Source organism: Saccostrea echinata, unplaced genomic scaffold (assembly GCF_033153115.1).
Source record: "Saccostrea echinata isolate AGI-Se365-2 ecotype Australia unplaced genomic scaffold, CSIRO_AGI_Sech_v1 ptg000012l, whole genome shotgun sequence".
Lineage (NCBI taxonomy): Eukaryota > Metazoa > Mollusca > Bivalvia > Ostreida > Ostreidae > Saccostrea > Saccostrea echinata.
Window position 1 is genome coordinate 11,413,558 of NW_026889761.1, and position 14,649 is coordinate 11,428,206.

General features: G+C 31.6%; 1 protein-coding gene across 1 annotated transcript; it reads right to left on the bottom strand.

Moving 5' to 3' along the window:
- Positions 1-7,289: 7,289 nt before the first annotated feature.
- Positions 7,290-9,539, bottom strand: LOC133185373 (synaptotagmin-9-like). The gene is made up of 3 exons (XM_061320536.1): positions 9,363-9,539; positions 8,629-8,800; positions 7,290-7,645 (listed from the first exon to the last, which is right to left on the bottom strand). Exons 1-3 carry the CDS (start codon positions 9,502-9,504, stop codon positions 7,405-7,407), a joined length of 555 nt encoding a protein of 184 aa, XP_061176520.1. The 5' UTR covers positions 9,505-9,539; the 3' UTR covers positions 7,290-7,404.
- Positions 9,540-14,649: the final 5,110 nt, after the last annotated feature.

Below are 14,649 nucleotides of genomic sequence, written 5' to 3' on the forward strand. Positions count from 1 at the left end.
ATTTTGACCTTGGAGTTTGACCCACTTTTGCAAAATTTTATGAGACTTTAACCTTGGACATAACTTCTGAACAGTTGGTGCTTGGGGTTTCAAACTTCACATGTGTATTCCTTGTGACAAGACCTTCCTCTGGATATCAACCTCTTTGACCCTTTGACCTTGACTTAGGAGATTAAACTACTTTTGAAAAACTTTAACCTTAGCCATAACTTTTGAATGGTTGGAGCTAGGGCTTTCATACTTCAAATATGTAATTGTTGTGACAAGACCTTTTTTAGGATACCAACCACTTTGAACTTTTGACCTTGACCTAGGAGTTAGACCTTACTTTTGAAAAAAAGGCTTTCATACTTCACATATGTAATCCTTGTGACATCACCTTCCTTTGGATACCAACCACTTTGACCCTTTGACCTTGACATAGGAGTTTGACCTACTTTCGAAAAACTTTAACCTTGGTCATAACTTTTGAATGGTTGTGCTAGGGCTTTCATACTTCACATATGTAATCTTTGTGACAAGACCTTCCTTTGGATACCAACCACTTTGACCTTGACCTTGACGTTTTACTTACTTTAAAAAAACTTTAACCTTCGCCATAACTTTTGAACAGTTGCAGCTAGGTCTTTCAAATTTCACAGGTATATTCCTCGAGACAAGACCTTTCTTTGGGTACGAACATTTTTTATCTTTTGGCCTGGATTTTGACTTGCATTTGAGAAACTTTAACCTTTACATAACCTTCACATATGTGAAGTATGAAAGCCCTAGCACCAACCATTCAAAAGTTATGGTCAAGGTTAAAGTTTTTCAAATGTAGGTCAAACTCCTACGTCAAGGTCAAAAGGTCAAAGTGGTTGGTATCCAAAAAAAGGTCTTGTCACAACGATTACATATGTGAAGTATGAAAGCCCTAGCACCAACCATTCAAAAGTTATGGCCAAGGTTAAAGTGTTTTTAAAGTAGGTCTAACTCCTAAGTCAAGGTCAAAGTGGTTGGTATTCAAAAAAAGGTCTTGTCACAACAATTACATATATGAAGTATGAAAGCCCTAGCTCCAACCATTCAAAAGTTATGGCTAAGGTTAAAGTTTTTCAAAAGTAGGTCAAACTCCTAGGTTAAGATCAAAGGGTCAAAGAGATTGATATACAGAGGAAGGTCTTGTCACAAGAAATACACATGTGAAGTTTGAAACCCTAAGCAGCAGCTTTTTAAAAGTTATGGCCAAGCTTAAAGTTTTCAAAAGTAGGTCAAACTCCAAGGTCAAAAGGTCAAAGTTGTTTGTATCCAAAGGAAGGCCTTGATACAAAGAATACACATGTGAAGTTTGAAACCCCAAGCACCAACTGTTCAGAAGTTATGTCCAAGGTTAAAGTCTCATAAAATTTTGCAAAAGTGGGTCAAACTCCAAGGTCAAGGTCAAAAGGTCAAATATGATGATACCCAAAGAAAGGTCTTGTCACAAGGAATACACATGTGAAATATGAAAGTCAGAGGTCCAACCAATCAAAAGTTGTGGGCAAGGTTAAAGTTGACAACAGACAAACAGACAGAGAGGACATAATATATCCCCGGGATCTTTCGATCCGGCGGCATAAAAATCAAAGAAAATGCCATCGTAAATGATGATTTACTTCACAACAGCGGATGGGAGCATTTGTCAGGTGCTCGTAATTAAAGGCGGTTATACATTGGTCAAGTTCCATTATTGGTTCCTAATTAGTTATAGGAGGGATGACTGAATTGCAGATGTAAAGGACAGTTGCTTTGAATGATGACCTACTTTTGAATACAATATACTCAGTAAATCATGACATTTCTTTGTTAAAAGCCTCCAAGATTAGTTAATTACTGAAAACTGTTGAGCACAAGTTTTATTACTGTACTTGTGTTGCAACATTTTGGAATCACTTTCTAACTTGGTGGAATGATCTACACATTTTCCACATAGACAAGCTATCTTGTCAAAATGTTGTATGAGAGAAAAATTAATTGTTTAAATTACTTTATTTTGCTTCTAAGTTTTATATACATTCAGTGTCTATAGCTAATTTGAATGTCCCTAAAAAGAACCAAGTTTTCATGCCTTTTATACCTTCTGAAAAAGAAATTACTACTTAAAAGGACAGCGTATTGCTCAATTAGTAATTAAGATATTTTTAATGAAACTTGGCAACCAACATTAGATGCATTATAATTATTACCTCAGAACTTATGGTATTATTTTACTTTGTAATTAAATTAAATGTCATAATCAAAAAGTAATATCCCCTGTAATATATTTCTTTGTAAAGAGAATGAACATATAATCTGTGTATATAGATAGTATGCACCGTAATTTTTCATGATTTGTGCAACATTGTCTTGTAGGATGCAGATTGACGCTACTGTATATAGTAAAATTTGTTGCATGTTTATTATTTTATTACATTGTATTATTAAAAAAAGAGCCAAAAAATAATAATTACTGAAATCTGACTTCTTATATGTGCGAATATTTGAATGATAAATTCCTTTGAAAATTAGTAAACGTTTAAGTTAACGAATTTCTCCTAGATGAAATGTCACATTTTCCCCTTTTGAGTTATCAATGACTCTAGGATTAGCTTCAAGTTAATGTCATTTTATCATTCATTGCTCTTTGAATTTGAATTCCCCCTAGAACATACTTACGTAATAAGCCGTGATAACCATGTGAACATTTGTTATACGTCTTCCTGAGCAGCTGAAAATGTCTATAAAATCGATCCTTGTTTTAAATCGAATTAGTCATCATCAGGAATATTTTTGTTTATTTTTCAGCAGTCAGCATACAATAATAAGGAGGAAAAACACTGATTAAATAAAAAAAATATACATGTATATTGTCTTTAGGAAAAAGAATAAATAAACAAATTGAGATTTAAAAATTGGTTATCCAAGACCAACATTAACATGTGCATGTACAAATGGCAGGGCCTAATTTGTCTGAGATCGAGGAGAGATAAAGTTTGGTTTCCGCCGAAGTAAAGAAGAAAACTAGAAAAGTTCAGGGGGTCGAATCTTTCCCACGGGAACAGACCAATAATATGTGAGACATTTAAGATTTAGTTACTTTGGTTGTGATTATCATCCTTTCTCTTTTTCTTGCATAAATTTTTCATTTCACATTGTTTAAAATACATGTAGTAGTACGTATGTAACCTTCGTATTATGATCGAGATATACATGTATGCACAATATGTAATTTGGGATTTAAAAAATAGGATTGAAGCTTAAATATATCTTTGTATGCAATTAAAATGATATGCCATAATTTTTTTTTAAATTTTAAAAAAGCATTTGTATAAGCATTTACTGCTAATGAAGACTTCAGGGGGAAAAAATCAGTAATAAAAGTTTAAATGCTGATGACAAATTCTTTAAGGATGGACTAACTTCTCTTTCTAATAAATTCATCTACATGTATTTGTCTCTATGTATAGTAAAATAAGTGCAAAAGCAATTTTATTTAGGCCAAACCACAGAAATGCGTATACTATTGGGCTTTATTTGCCAGTATTGAGCAGTAATAATAGAAAATAGTTCACAGATTTGAATAACGCAAACTCTCTACTGGATAAAATGATAAATGTATATAGCTTCCATTTCATCTCTAAGGAATATCATTGTGTAATTGTTAATGGTATTTAACAAGAAAAAACGGAGTTTTTTTCTACTTCATTACTACTTCACTACTATATTATATTGTATGCCGGATACATTGAAATAGAAGATTTTCAACAATTCAGCTTATTGTTTTTTTTTTATGAAATGCTTCCCAGGGCTGAAGTTGTGTAATATTATTTTTAAAACGTCTAAAATTAGATATCTCGAAATCATTGCTGCTTTGTTTCTTATCAATGATTTTTATTTCTTTTAATTTTATTTGTCTAAAATTCATTGTTGCAACAAAATTTCTCGTAAACGTAAAACAGTCATTGATACAATTGCTGTGTTCGCTGTTCAAGGAGTTGTATACAGTAAAACATGCTTATAGCGAACACGCTTTTAATGAATTTACGCTTATAGCGAAGTGATTTTCATTCTCATTGACTTTAAAATATATTGAACACTTAACGGATATAACGAAAAATGCTTATAACGAAGCAAATTTTTCTGTCCCTGGCACTTCGGTATGAGCGTGTTTTACCGTACATATTCTTGGTCGGAGAACAAACACTTCTTTGACATCATTTTATTATGTAATGTTTTGTTCAATGTTTGTGACGTCACAATGTGAAAATGACGTCAATATGTAGGAGACTTTTGACAAAAAATGGTTGACTCAGTCATACTCGAGAAACAAATTGTTGTAAAGTTTAACGTATATCTTGGAAATTCCTTGGCAGTAGCATATAATAATTTGTATAAGGTTTATGAAGACAAAAGACTTGCCAGAAGTTTAATCATTTATTGCATTGATTGTATTAGTGAAGGAAGGGAGATGGTTAAAAATAATGCTTGTTCTGTTGCTCAGTGAAAGCAAGCTGGGGAAGAGATGCGTCGATAGTTGAGCAATTTGTTATGAAAGATCGCAAAGTTACAGTTAGAAAAAAAGCAGAATATCTTAACGATAATATAATTATTAATTCCATAAAATATCGTTTATTTTGTACTTTAAACATGTCTGATATGATAAAAAGAAGACGCCCATACTTTATCCACATTGGATAAACGACGTTCCCAAGACAGAAGACTCGGATTGTGATGGTCACCATGCTCATTCTGGTAAAGAATATCCTTATCCACCCATCCTATTGCCGAGATTTGGCCATTTCTGACAAATGGACTGATCTTGTTATAAAAAATAACTTGCATGGTAAGAAATATAAGACTCGGAAAAATCTTTTAGCTTCTCTGAACAGAACGCTACGGAGCATGTCACGTGACCGCCAGTATCACGTGATTCGCGCATGGACAGAACGGTGTCAGATGTGCATTTAAATCGAAGAGGACTCTGTTAAAAATAATGAACACTGAAACTTAATTTCATTTCTTTTAAGGAAGTTATTCAATTAGTTCGCGATTTTTTTTTAAAACCCCTCGTATTTAGTTTTCTTATCTTTTAAAACCGATCTATTGAACTGCCGGTCAATAGACTCCGATCTATTGGACCGGCAACGTATTTCGGAAAAACCGATCCGGGTTTCGAATTTAACAAGGCCTCGTACAATAGAGTACACTGAGCTGTTCTCTGTACCTCGTGAAAAATATTTTGATCTATTGACTGCTCGGGCATTAAATAATTGTATAATATTTCAAGGGGGTCATCATTTTTGTAGATATCTAAGATATTTCTCAGCATCAATTAAGCACCTTCAACGAATATTGATGTACAGGACTAAAATCCAAATGGCATAAGGACCCCTGGGAACTCCAGAGGTAGAACCAGATACAGTGTCAAGGAAGATTAAGCATTCCCTGTCCTCAGCTCACACCAGCCGTGGGCACTCTATATTGATCAGATAAATGGAGTAAATCGTATTCAAAATTAGTTTTAAAACAATTGCTTTACAATTGGTATGAAAAACACCGGTCAACATACGACCAAATTCTACGTTGAAATTGTAATTTAGGTCATTATAACGACAATAGAGTTCGCCAAATGTTGACTTTAAAAGCCTGTCTCATTAACTTATTTGTCAGTACCCTGGAATGAAAAATTATCGAAATAAGAACATGTTCTCGCATACCGAATCAGTTTGGAGACATTAACACCATACCTAGGTGAAAAAGGAATATTACTTCATAAATAGATAAAAGAGATTATAAAATAGCTGTAGACATCCAGTTACTTTAGTTGTTATTTGGACACTAACGTCTATAGCGATAAATATCAAAATATGAAAAAAGGAGTGACAGTCTCTATGTGATGTATTTAATTCCGAGTTTACTGGGATGTATTGAGTCTACATATGAATACACTTGAGCTTGGTATAAGTTTTCACTTTGCATCTATCTATTTTCACCCTGGGGAATACATTACTCCAACCATATAGCAACCAAAATTAATGACCTAGACGTTCTCAGGCATTTCACAAATCCAAAGAATTGAGAGAGAATGCTTGCAGCTCTGGGAAATGCAGAATTGTGAAACAATGTTGTTTTTACTAGGTGATGATAATTTAGAAATTTAATTATTTTTTTTTTATTTTCCTGAAGTGATATATATTCAATTACATTTTTTCCCGGTCATATGACATTTAATGTCCTTGGTATAATAACACATCTCAATTTTAATCTACTATTTTTGTCAATCAATGAGTTATTTCATAATATGGTATGAGAATCGTGAAACCTAATTGACAACAAACGACAGTTGGAATAAGCAGTTATATGTGTACATCCTCCCCCATCTTCAGTAAGGAGGCTTACCATTAAAATTTGAGAAATCTTAAAACCCTAGGTAAGGGCTAAATATGAATTCAATAAAAGAGAAATAAAGACCAACGAAATACATTGATTAAAATCTTTGAATAAGAAAGAAATAGAATGTCTTAAAATCTTGCAACATTTCTTCAATTTTATTCACACGACTTAAATCGTTCAAAATATCAATAAAGTTGAAATATAAACAGTTTTCATTTTTTAAAAATGTAGTAAAATAATATAGATTAAGGTATTAATAATCATATATATTAACTCTTCCACACTGATAACAGTCATTAGACACACATTCATAAACACAACAATGCCAATAGATAATGACGCTATATCTATAAAACAACAATGACATCATAAGGTGCTTATAAGTCAACTCAGTTCTTCTTCCAAAGCTTAGAATATATGGTTAACAGAGGACTAAAAAAAAAATTTATGTCCTGTTGAATACTGGACTGAATAATTTTTTAAAAAATTTTTGTATTTTATAACAGCTGACAGTTAGATAGATAGCAAATACTGGAAACTACCGTATGGACAAAACATCCTATTGAGAATAAAAAAATAAATACAATGTATAGCTTAATGATTCAGGAATATAATATGCATTGATATCTGGATAACATACAAATTATAGTTTTCTCTGTAATAACTATCATGAAAAGTATAAAGAAATCTTTATAAAATATATACTTTACATAACAATTATTTGATAATATATTTATAAAGCTTCAAATGTTAAAAAGTGTTTAAAGCAAATATTTAGTTATTATTTAGATTCACTACAACACAATGAGCATATATATATATATATATATATATATATATATATATATATATATATATATATATATATATATATATATATCAGTACATCTAAATTTAATCATTAAGGTTGTATTTTTGACAAATATTCACAAAGCATTGCTTGACAAATTAGAGAAAAACATATACAAGGAAAAGAATTGTATCCATTTTTTCTTGACTCCTCATCAGAAATCATCACCCATACATACTTCCCTCGCTAGAATCCACCGTGGACTGTCTAGACTGCCCTTGACAGTTCAGTTTACATTTACCTGTGATGTTTTCACTGGTACAAAAGGGTACGTGTTCTTGTAGAGTGTACCACTGAGCAAGCGGTTTCCGGGGATTTTCTAGCATTTCAAACCAGTGGTCTCTTCCTAGTCCTGGGTATTTGGGTCCCAGAGCACAACAGCCCATTACTTCGTTACTCCCTATTCTGAAAAAAGGAAGTGTTAATCCTTTATTATCCACACTTTTCCAATGAATTCGCCGTATTTAATGAGTAAAATATCATATGTTTATATAAAATATACATGTACATGTATGTAGTAAAAATCTTGGTTCAAACCATTTTATTCATGATAGCGAAAATTTGTCAGATATATCTTCCAAAAGTAAAGTATCTTAATTATTCTGAAAAATTCATCTATTATTATTCCCACATTTCTTTCTCGGGATTTCTGTGTAAGCTGTGTATCTAAAAACAGCAATTGTAAAACTTGTACAAATAGAATACGCGTTATAATCTATATATATGAAAAAGTTGAAAGTTCTTTTTTTTTCTAAATCTTAATCCCCAGTAACTAGTGAAGATAGTTACACATCAATGTTATGCAGTTTTGAGATAACTTTACACAAAGAAAAAAGACTTAAAAAAAACAACAAAAAACACCCCCTTTCTGTTTTCATGGCAACAATGAAAAATTTGTCAAAGCAATTCATTTTTTTTTCAAAAATAAGTTTGACTTTATGCAAGGAATAACACTTTAAAAAGTTTTTTTTAATTGGTTCGATATTTACTGAAAAGATTTCAAATTATCAGATTTTATTCTTTTGTTTCTGTTTCAGTGGCGATGGTTTCTATTGTGAAAGTTTTAACCGTTGAACATAAACTAGGCCAGGTGATTATTATTTTTGAGAAGTTTCATTCAGATTGTTTAAAGAATATGTGCAAACACTTGTAGACAAAATAATGGATGGAACTTCGTTGTGTAATTAGATATTGACCTACCTGTGGTAGTCATTTTGATAATCAAATCATGTCATCAACTGTATTGATCTGCAGTTGTTTATTTTGATTAGCATGATTTAAATAATGACTTTGATGAATTTAAGTGCTTGCAATTTTAAGGTTAGGAATATGAATTGCAAAATGACATAAAAAGATCAGTACATGTGAAGTTTCTTTCTTTGACTTACCGATCGTAGTCAATCACTTTGACAATTAAATACACGTCATCAACATTCTCCTGAGGAACATCAAACACCAGAGCCTCGTTATAGACCGGGTTTAAGGTGTTCTTTTTCACAGACGTCTTCCTCTTCTTTATACGTTTACCTTGACACATCAGTGACACCTTTACATACGGGTCTTTTGAGGAAGAAAAGAGCAGAGTGATACTGTAAAATTCTTATTTCCTAATATGTAGAAAACTTACCCAAAAATATTGTATTGATAATTCATACTTTTTGCTTATGACTTTAAATATTGTTTATAAAAATGAATTTTTGCTAAAACAGTATGAGTCAGCCAACTACAGAAAGAAAGTTTTCTTTTTTTCACATTATATGTTTTACTGAAACAAATAATATCATCATTTAAGTCATCATGATAAAAAATTCACGTGGGTGCTTTTTTTAGTAAGACCCAATCTCCGTCAAAAGACATCAATGAGTAACAATGCATCATTTAAGACATCAACAAAATACCATCATGATGTGAAAAATAGAGCATTACTGAAAATTTAATGAAGGAAATGTTTGTCTTAATTGCAGAAAAATGTAAAGATTCAATAGAGTGTTGAATACAGTCTAAAGTACTATAATACTTCAAAGACTTTTCTACTGAATAGCCACAGCTAACACATCTTTTCAGCACACTAATTTTCTCATACCAAGAAGCAATCTAAAATAACGATAATGACACATCTCACCTGAGGATCCTGTAATGTCCATGGCTTTTAGATTTCGGGCCTTGACAACGGTCAATGTAAGGCGCCCAGCAGTGGGGAGATAACAGAGAGATAGCATCAACTCACCGAGATCAAACTTCTCCTGGGAAAATATACAGAACATTGATGCTTGGTTATATATGCAAATAAAATTTACAATAAAGTAGTCTTAAGTTCAATTTATCAAAAGTATATAATCAACTTAGATATAATTTGCAGAATAATCTTATACTGTATAAGCTAGGAGACTTCTCACAAATTTTATTTTCGTTTACTTTCATATATAGCTAATTTGAATGTCCCTAAAAAGAACCAAGTTTTCATGCCTTTTTATACCTTCTGAAAAAGAAATTACTACTTAAAAGGACAGCGTATTGCTCAATTAGTAATTAAGATATTTTTAATGAAACTTGGCAACCAACATTAGATGCATTATAATTATTACCTCAGAACTTATGGTATTATTTTACTTTGTAATTAAATTAAATGTCATAATCAAAAAGTAATATCCCCTGTAATATATTTCTTTGTAAAGAGAATGAACATATAATCTGTGTATATAGATAGTATGCACCGTAATTTTTCATGATTTGTGCAACATTGTCTTGTAGGATGCAGATTGACGCTACTGTATATAGTAAAATTTGTTGCATGTTTATTATTTTATTACATTGTATTATTAAAAAAAGAGCCAAAAAATAATAATTACTGAAATCTGACTTCTTATATGTGCGAATATTTGAATGATAAATTCCTTTGAAAATTAGTAAACGTTTAAGTTAACGAATTTCTCCTAGATGAAATGTCACATTTTCCCCTTTTGAGTTATCAATGACTCTAGGATTAGCTTCAAGTTAATGTCATTTTATCATTCATTGCTCTTTGAATTTGAATTCCCCCTAGAACATACTTACGTAATAAGCCGTGATAACCATGTGAACATTTGTTATACGTCTTCCTGAGCAGCTGAAAATGTCTATAAAATCGATCCTTGTTTTAAATCGAATTAGTCATCATCAGGAATATTTTTGTTTATTTTTCAGCAGTCAGCATACAATAATAAGGAGGAAAAACACTGTTTAATAAAAAAAATATACATGTATATTGTCTTTAGGAAAAAGAATAAATAAACAAATTGAGATTTAAAAAATTGGTTATCCAAGACCAACATTAACATGTGCATGTACAAATGGCAGGGCCTAATTTGTCTGAGATCGAGGAGAGATAAAGTTTGGTTTCCGCCGAAGTAAAGAAGAAAACTAGAAAAGTTCAGGGGGTCGAATCTTTCCCACGGGAACAGACCAATAATATGTGAGACATTTAAGATTTAGTTACTTTTGGTTGTGATTATCATCCTTTCTCTTTTTCTTGCATAAATTTTTCATTTCACATTGTTTAAAATACATGTAGTAGTACGTATGTAACCTTCGTATTATGATCGAGATATACATGTATGCACAATATGTAATTTGGGATTTAAAAAATAGGATTGAAGCTTAAATATATCTTTGTATGCAATTAAAATGATATGCCATAATTTTTTTTTAAATTTTAAAAAAGCATTTGTATAAGCATTTACTGCTAATGAAGACTTCAGGGGGAAAAAATCAGTAATAAAAGTTTAAATGCTGATGACAAATTCTTTAAGGATGGACTAACTTCTCTTTCTAATAAATTCATCTACATGTATTTGTCTCTATGTATAGTAAAATAAGTGCAAAAGCAATTTTATTTAGGCCAAACCACAGAAATGCGTATACTATTGGGCTTTATTTGCCAGTATTGAGCAGTAATAATAGAAAATAGTTCACAGATTTGAATAACGCAAACTCTCTACTGGATAAAATGATAAATGTATATAGCTTCCATTTCATCTCTAAGGAATATCATTGTGTAATTGTTAATGGTATTTAACAAGAAAAAACGGAGTTTTTTTCTACTTCATTACTACTTCACTACTATATTATATTGTATGCCGGATACATTGAAATAGAAGATTTTCAACAATTCAGCTTATTGTTTTTTTTTTTATGAAATGCTTCCCAGGGCTGAAGTTGTGTAATATTATTTTTAAAACGTCTAAAATTAGATATCTCGAAATCATTGCTGCTTTGTTTCTTATCAATGATTTTTATTTCTTTTAATTTTATTTGTCTAAAATTCATTGTTGCAACAAAATTTCTCGTAAACGTAAAACAGTCATTGATACAATTGCTGTGTTCGCTGTTCAAGGAGTTGTATACAGTAAAACATGCTTATAGCGAACACGCTTTTAATGAATTTACGCTTATAGCGAAGTGATTTTCATTCTCATTGACTTTAAAATATATTGAACACTTAACGGATATAACGAAAAATGCTTATAACGAAGCAAATTTTTCTGTCCCTGGCACTTCGGTATGAGCGTGTTTTACCGTACATATTCTTGGTCGGAGAACAAACACTTCTTTGACATCATTTTATTATGTAATGTTTTGTTCAATGTTTGTGACGTCACAATGTGAAAATGACGTCAATATGTAGGAGACTTTTGACAAAAAATGGTTGACTCAGTCATACTCGAGAAACAAATTGTTGTAAAGTTTAACGTATATCTTGGAAATTCCTTGGCAGTAGCATATAATAATTTGTATAAGGTTTATGAAGACAAAAGACTTGCCAGAAGTTTAATCATTTATTGCATTGATTGTATTAGTGAAGGAAGGGAGATGGTTAAAAATAATGCTTGTTCTGTTGCTCAGTGAAAGCAAGCTGGGGAAGAGATGCGTCGATAGTTGAGCAATTTGTTATGAAAGATCGCAAAGTTACAGTTAGAAAAAAAGCAGAATATCTTAACGATAATATAATTATTAATTCCATAAAATATCGTTTATTTTGTACTTTAAACATGTCTGATATGATAAAAAGAAGACGCCCATACTTTATCCACATTGGATAAACGACGTTCCCAAGACAGAAGACTCGGATTGTGATGGTCACCATGCTCATTCTGGTAAAGAATATCCTTATCCACCCATCCTATTGCCGAGATTTGGCCATTTCTGACAAATGGACTGATCTTGTTATAAAAAATAACTTGCATGGTAAGAAATATAAGACTCGGAAAAATCTTTTAGCTTCTCTGAACAGAACGCTACGGAGCATGTCACGTGACCGCCAGTATCACGTGATTCGCGCATGGACAGAACGGTGTCAGATGTGCATTTAAATCGAAGAGGACTCTGTTAAAAATAATGAACACTGAAACTTAATTTCATTTCTTTTAAGGAAGTTATTCAATTAGTTCGCGATTTTTTTTTAAAACCCCTCGTATTTAGTTTTCTTATCTTTTAAAACCGATCTATTGAACTGCCGGTCAATAGACTCCGATCTATTGGACCGGCAACGTATTTCGGAAAAACCGATCCGGGTTTCGAATTTAACAAGGCCTCGTACAATAGAGTACACTGAGCTGTTCTCTGTACCTCGTGAAAAATATTTTGATCTATTGACTGCTCGGGCATTAAATAATTGTATAATATTTCAAGGGGGTCATCATTTTTGTAGATATCTAAGATATTTCTCAGCATCAATTAAGCACCTTCAACGAATATTGATGTACAGGACTAAAATCCAAATGGCATAAGGACCCCTGGGAACTCCAGAGGTAGAACCAGATACAGTGTCAAGGAAGATTAAGCATTCCCTGTCCTCAGCTCACACCAGCCGTGGGCACTCTATATTGATCAGATAAATGGAGTAAATCGTATTCAAAATTAGTTTTAAAACAATTGCTTTACAATTGGTATGAAAAACACCGGTCAACATACGACCAAATTCTACGTTGAAATTGTAATTTAGGTCATTATAACGACAATAGAGTTCGCCAAATGTTGACTTTAAAAGCCTGTCTCATTAACTTATTTGTCAGTACCCTGGAATGAAAAATTATCGAAATAAGAACATGTTCTCGCATACCGAATCAGTTTGGAGACATTAACACCATACCTAGGTGAAAAAGGAATATTACTTCATAAATAGATAAAAGAGATTATAAAATAGCTGTAGACATCCAGTTACTTTAGTTGTTATTTGGACACTAACGTCTATAGCGATAAATATCAAAATATGAAAAAAGGAGTGACAGTCTCTATGTGATGTATTTAATTCCGAGTTTACTGGGATGTATTGAGTCTACATATGAATACACTTGAGCTTGGTATAAGTTTTCACTTTGCATCTATCTATTTTCACCCTGGGGAATACATTACTCCAACCATATAGCAACCAAAATTAATGACCTAGACGTTCTCAGGCATTTCACAAATCCAAAGAATTGAGAGAGAATGCTTGCAGCTCTGGGAAATGCAGAATTGTGAAACAATGTTGTTTTTACTAGGTGATGATAATTTAGAAATTTAATTATTTTTTTTTTATTTTCCTGAAGTGATATATATTCAATTACATTTTTTCCCGGTCATATGACATTTAATGTCCTTGGTATAATAACACATCTCAATTTTAATCTACTATTTTTGTCAATCAATGAGTTATTTCATAATATGGTATGAGAATCGTGAAACCTAATTGACAACAAACGACAGTTGGAATAAGCAGTTATATGTGTACATCCTCCCCCATCTTCAGTAAGGAGGCTTACCATTAAAATTTGAGAAATCTTAAAACCCTAGGTAAGGGCTAAATATGAATTCAATAAAAGAGAAATAAAGACCAACGAAATACATTGATTAAAATCTTTGAATAAGAAAGAAATAGAATGTCTTAAAATCTTGCAACATTTCTTCAATTTTATTCACACGACTTAAATCGTTCAAAATATCAATAAAGTTGAAATATAAACAGTTTTCATTTTTTTAAAAATGTAGTAAAATAATATAGATTAAGGTATTAATAATCATATATATTAACTCTTCCACACTGATAACAGTCATTAGACACACATTCATAAACACAACAATGCCAATAGATAATGACGCTATATCTATAAAACAACAATGACATCATAAGGTGCTTATAAGTCAACTCAGTTCTTCTTCCAAAGCTTAGAATATATGGTTAACAGAGGACTAAAAAAAAATTTTATGTCCTGTTGAATACTGGACTGAATAATTTTTTAAAAATTTTTTGTATTTTATAACAGCTGACAGTTAGATAGATAGCAAATACTGGAAACTACCGTATGGACAAAACATCCTATTGAGAATAAAAAAATAAATACAATGTATAGCTTAATGATTCAGGAATATAATATGCATTGATATCTGGATAA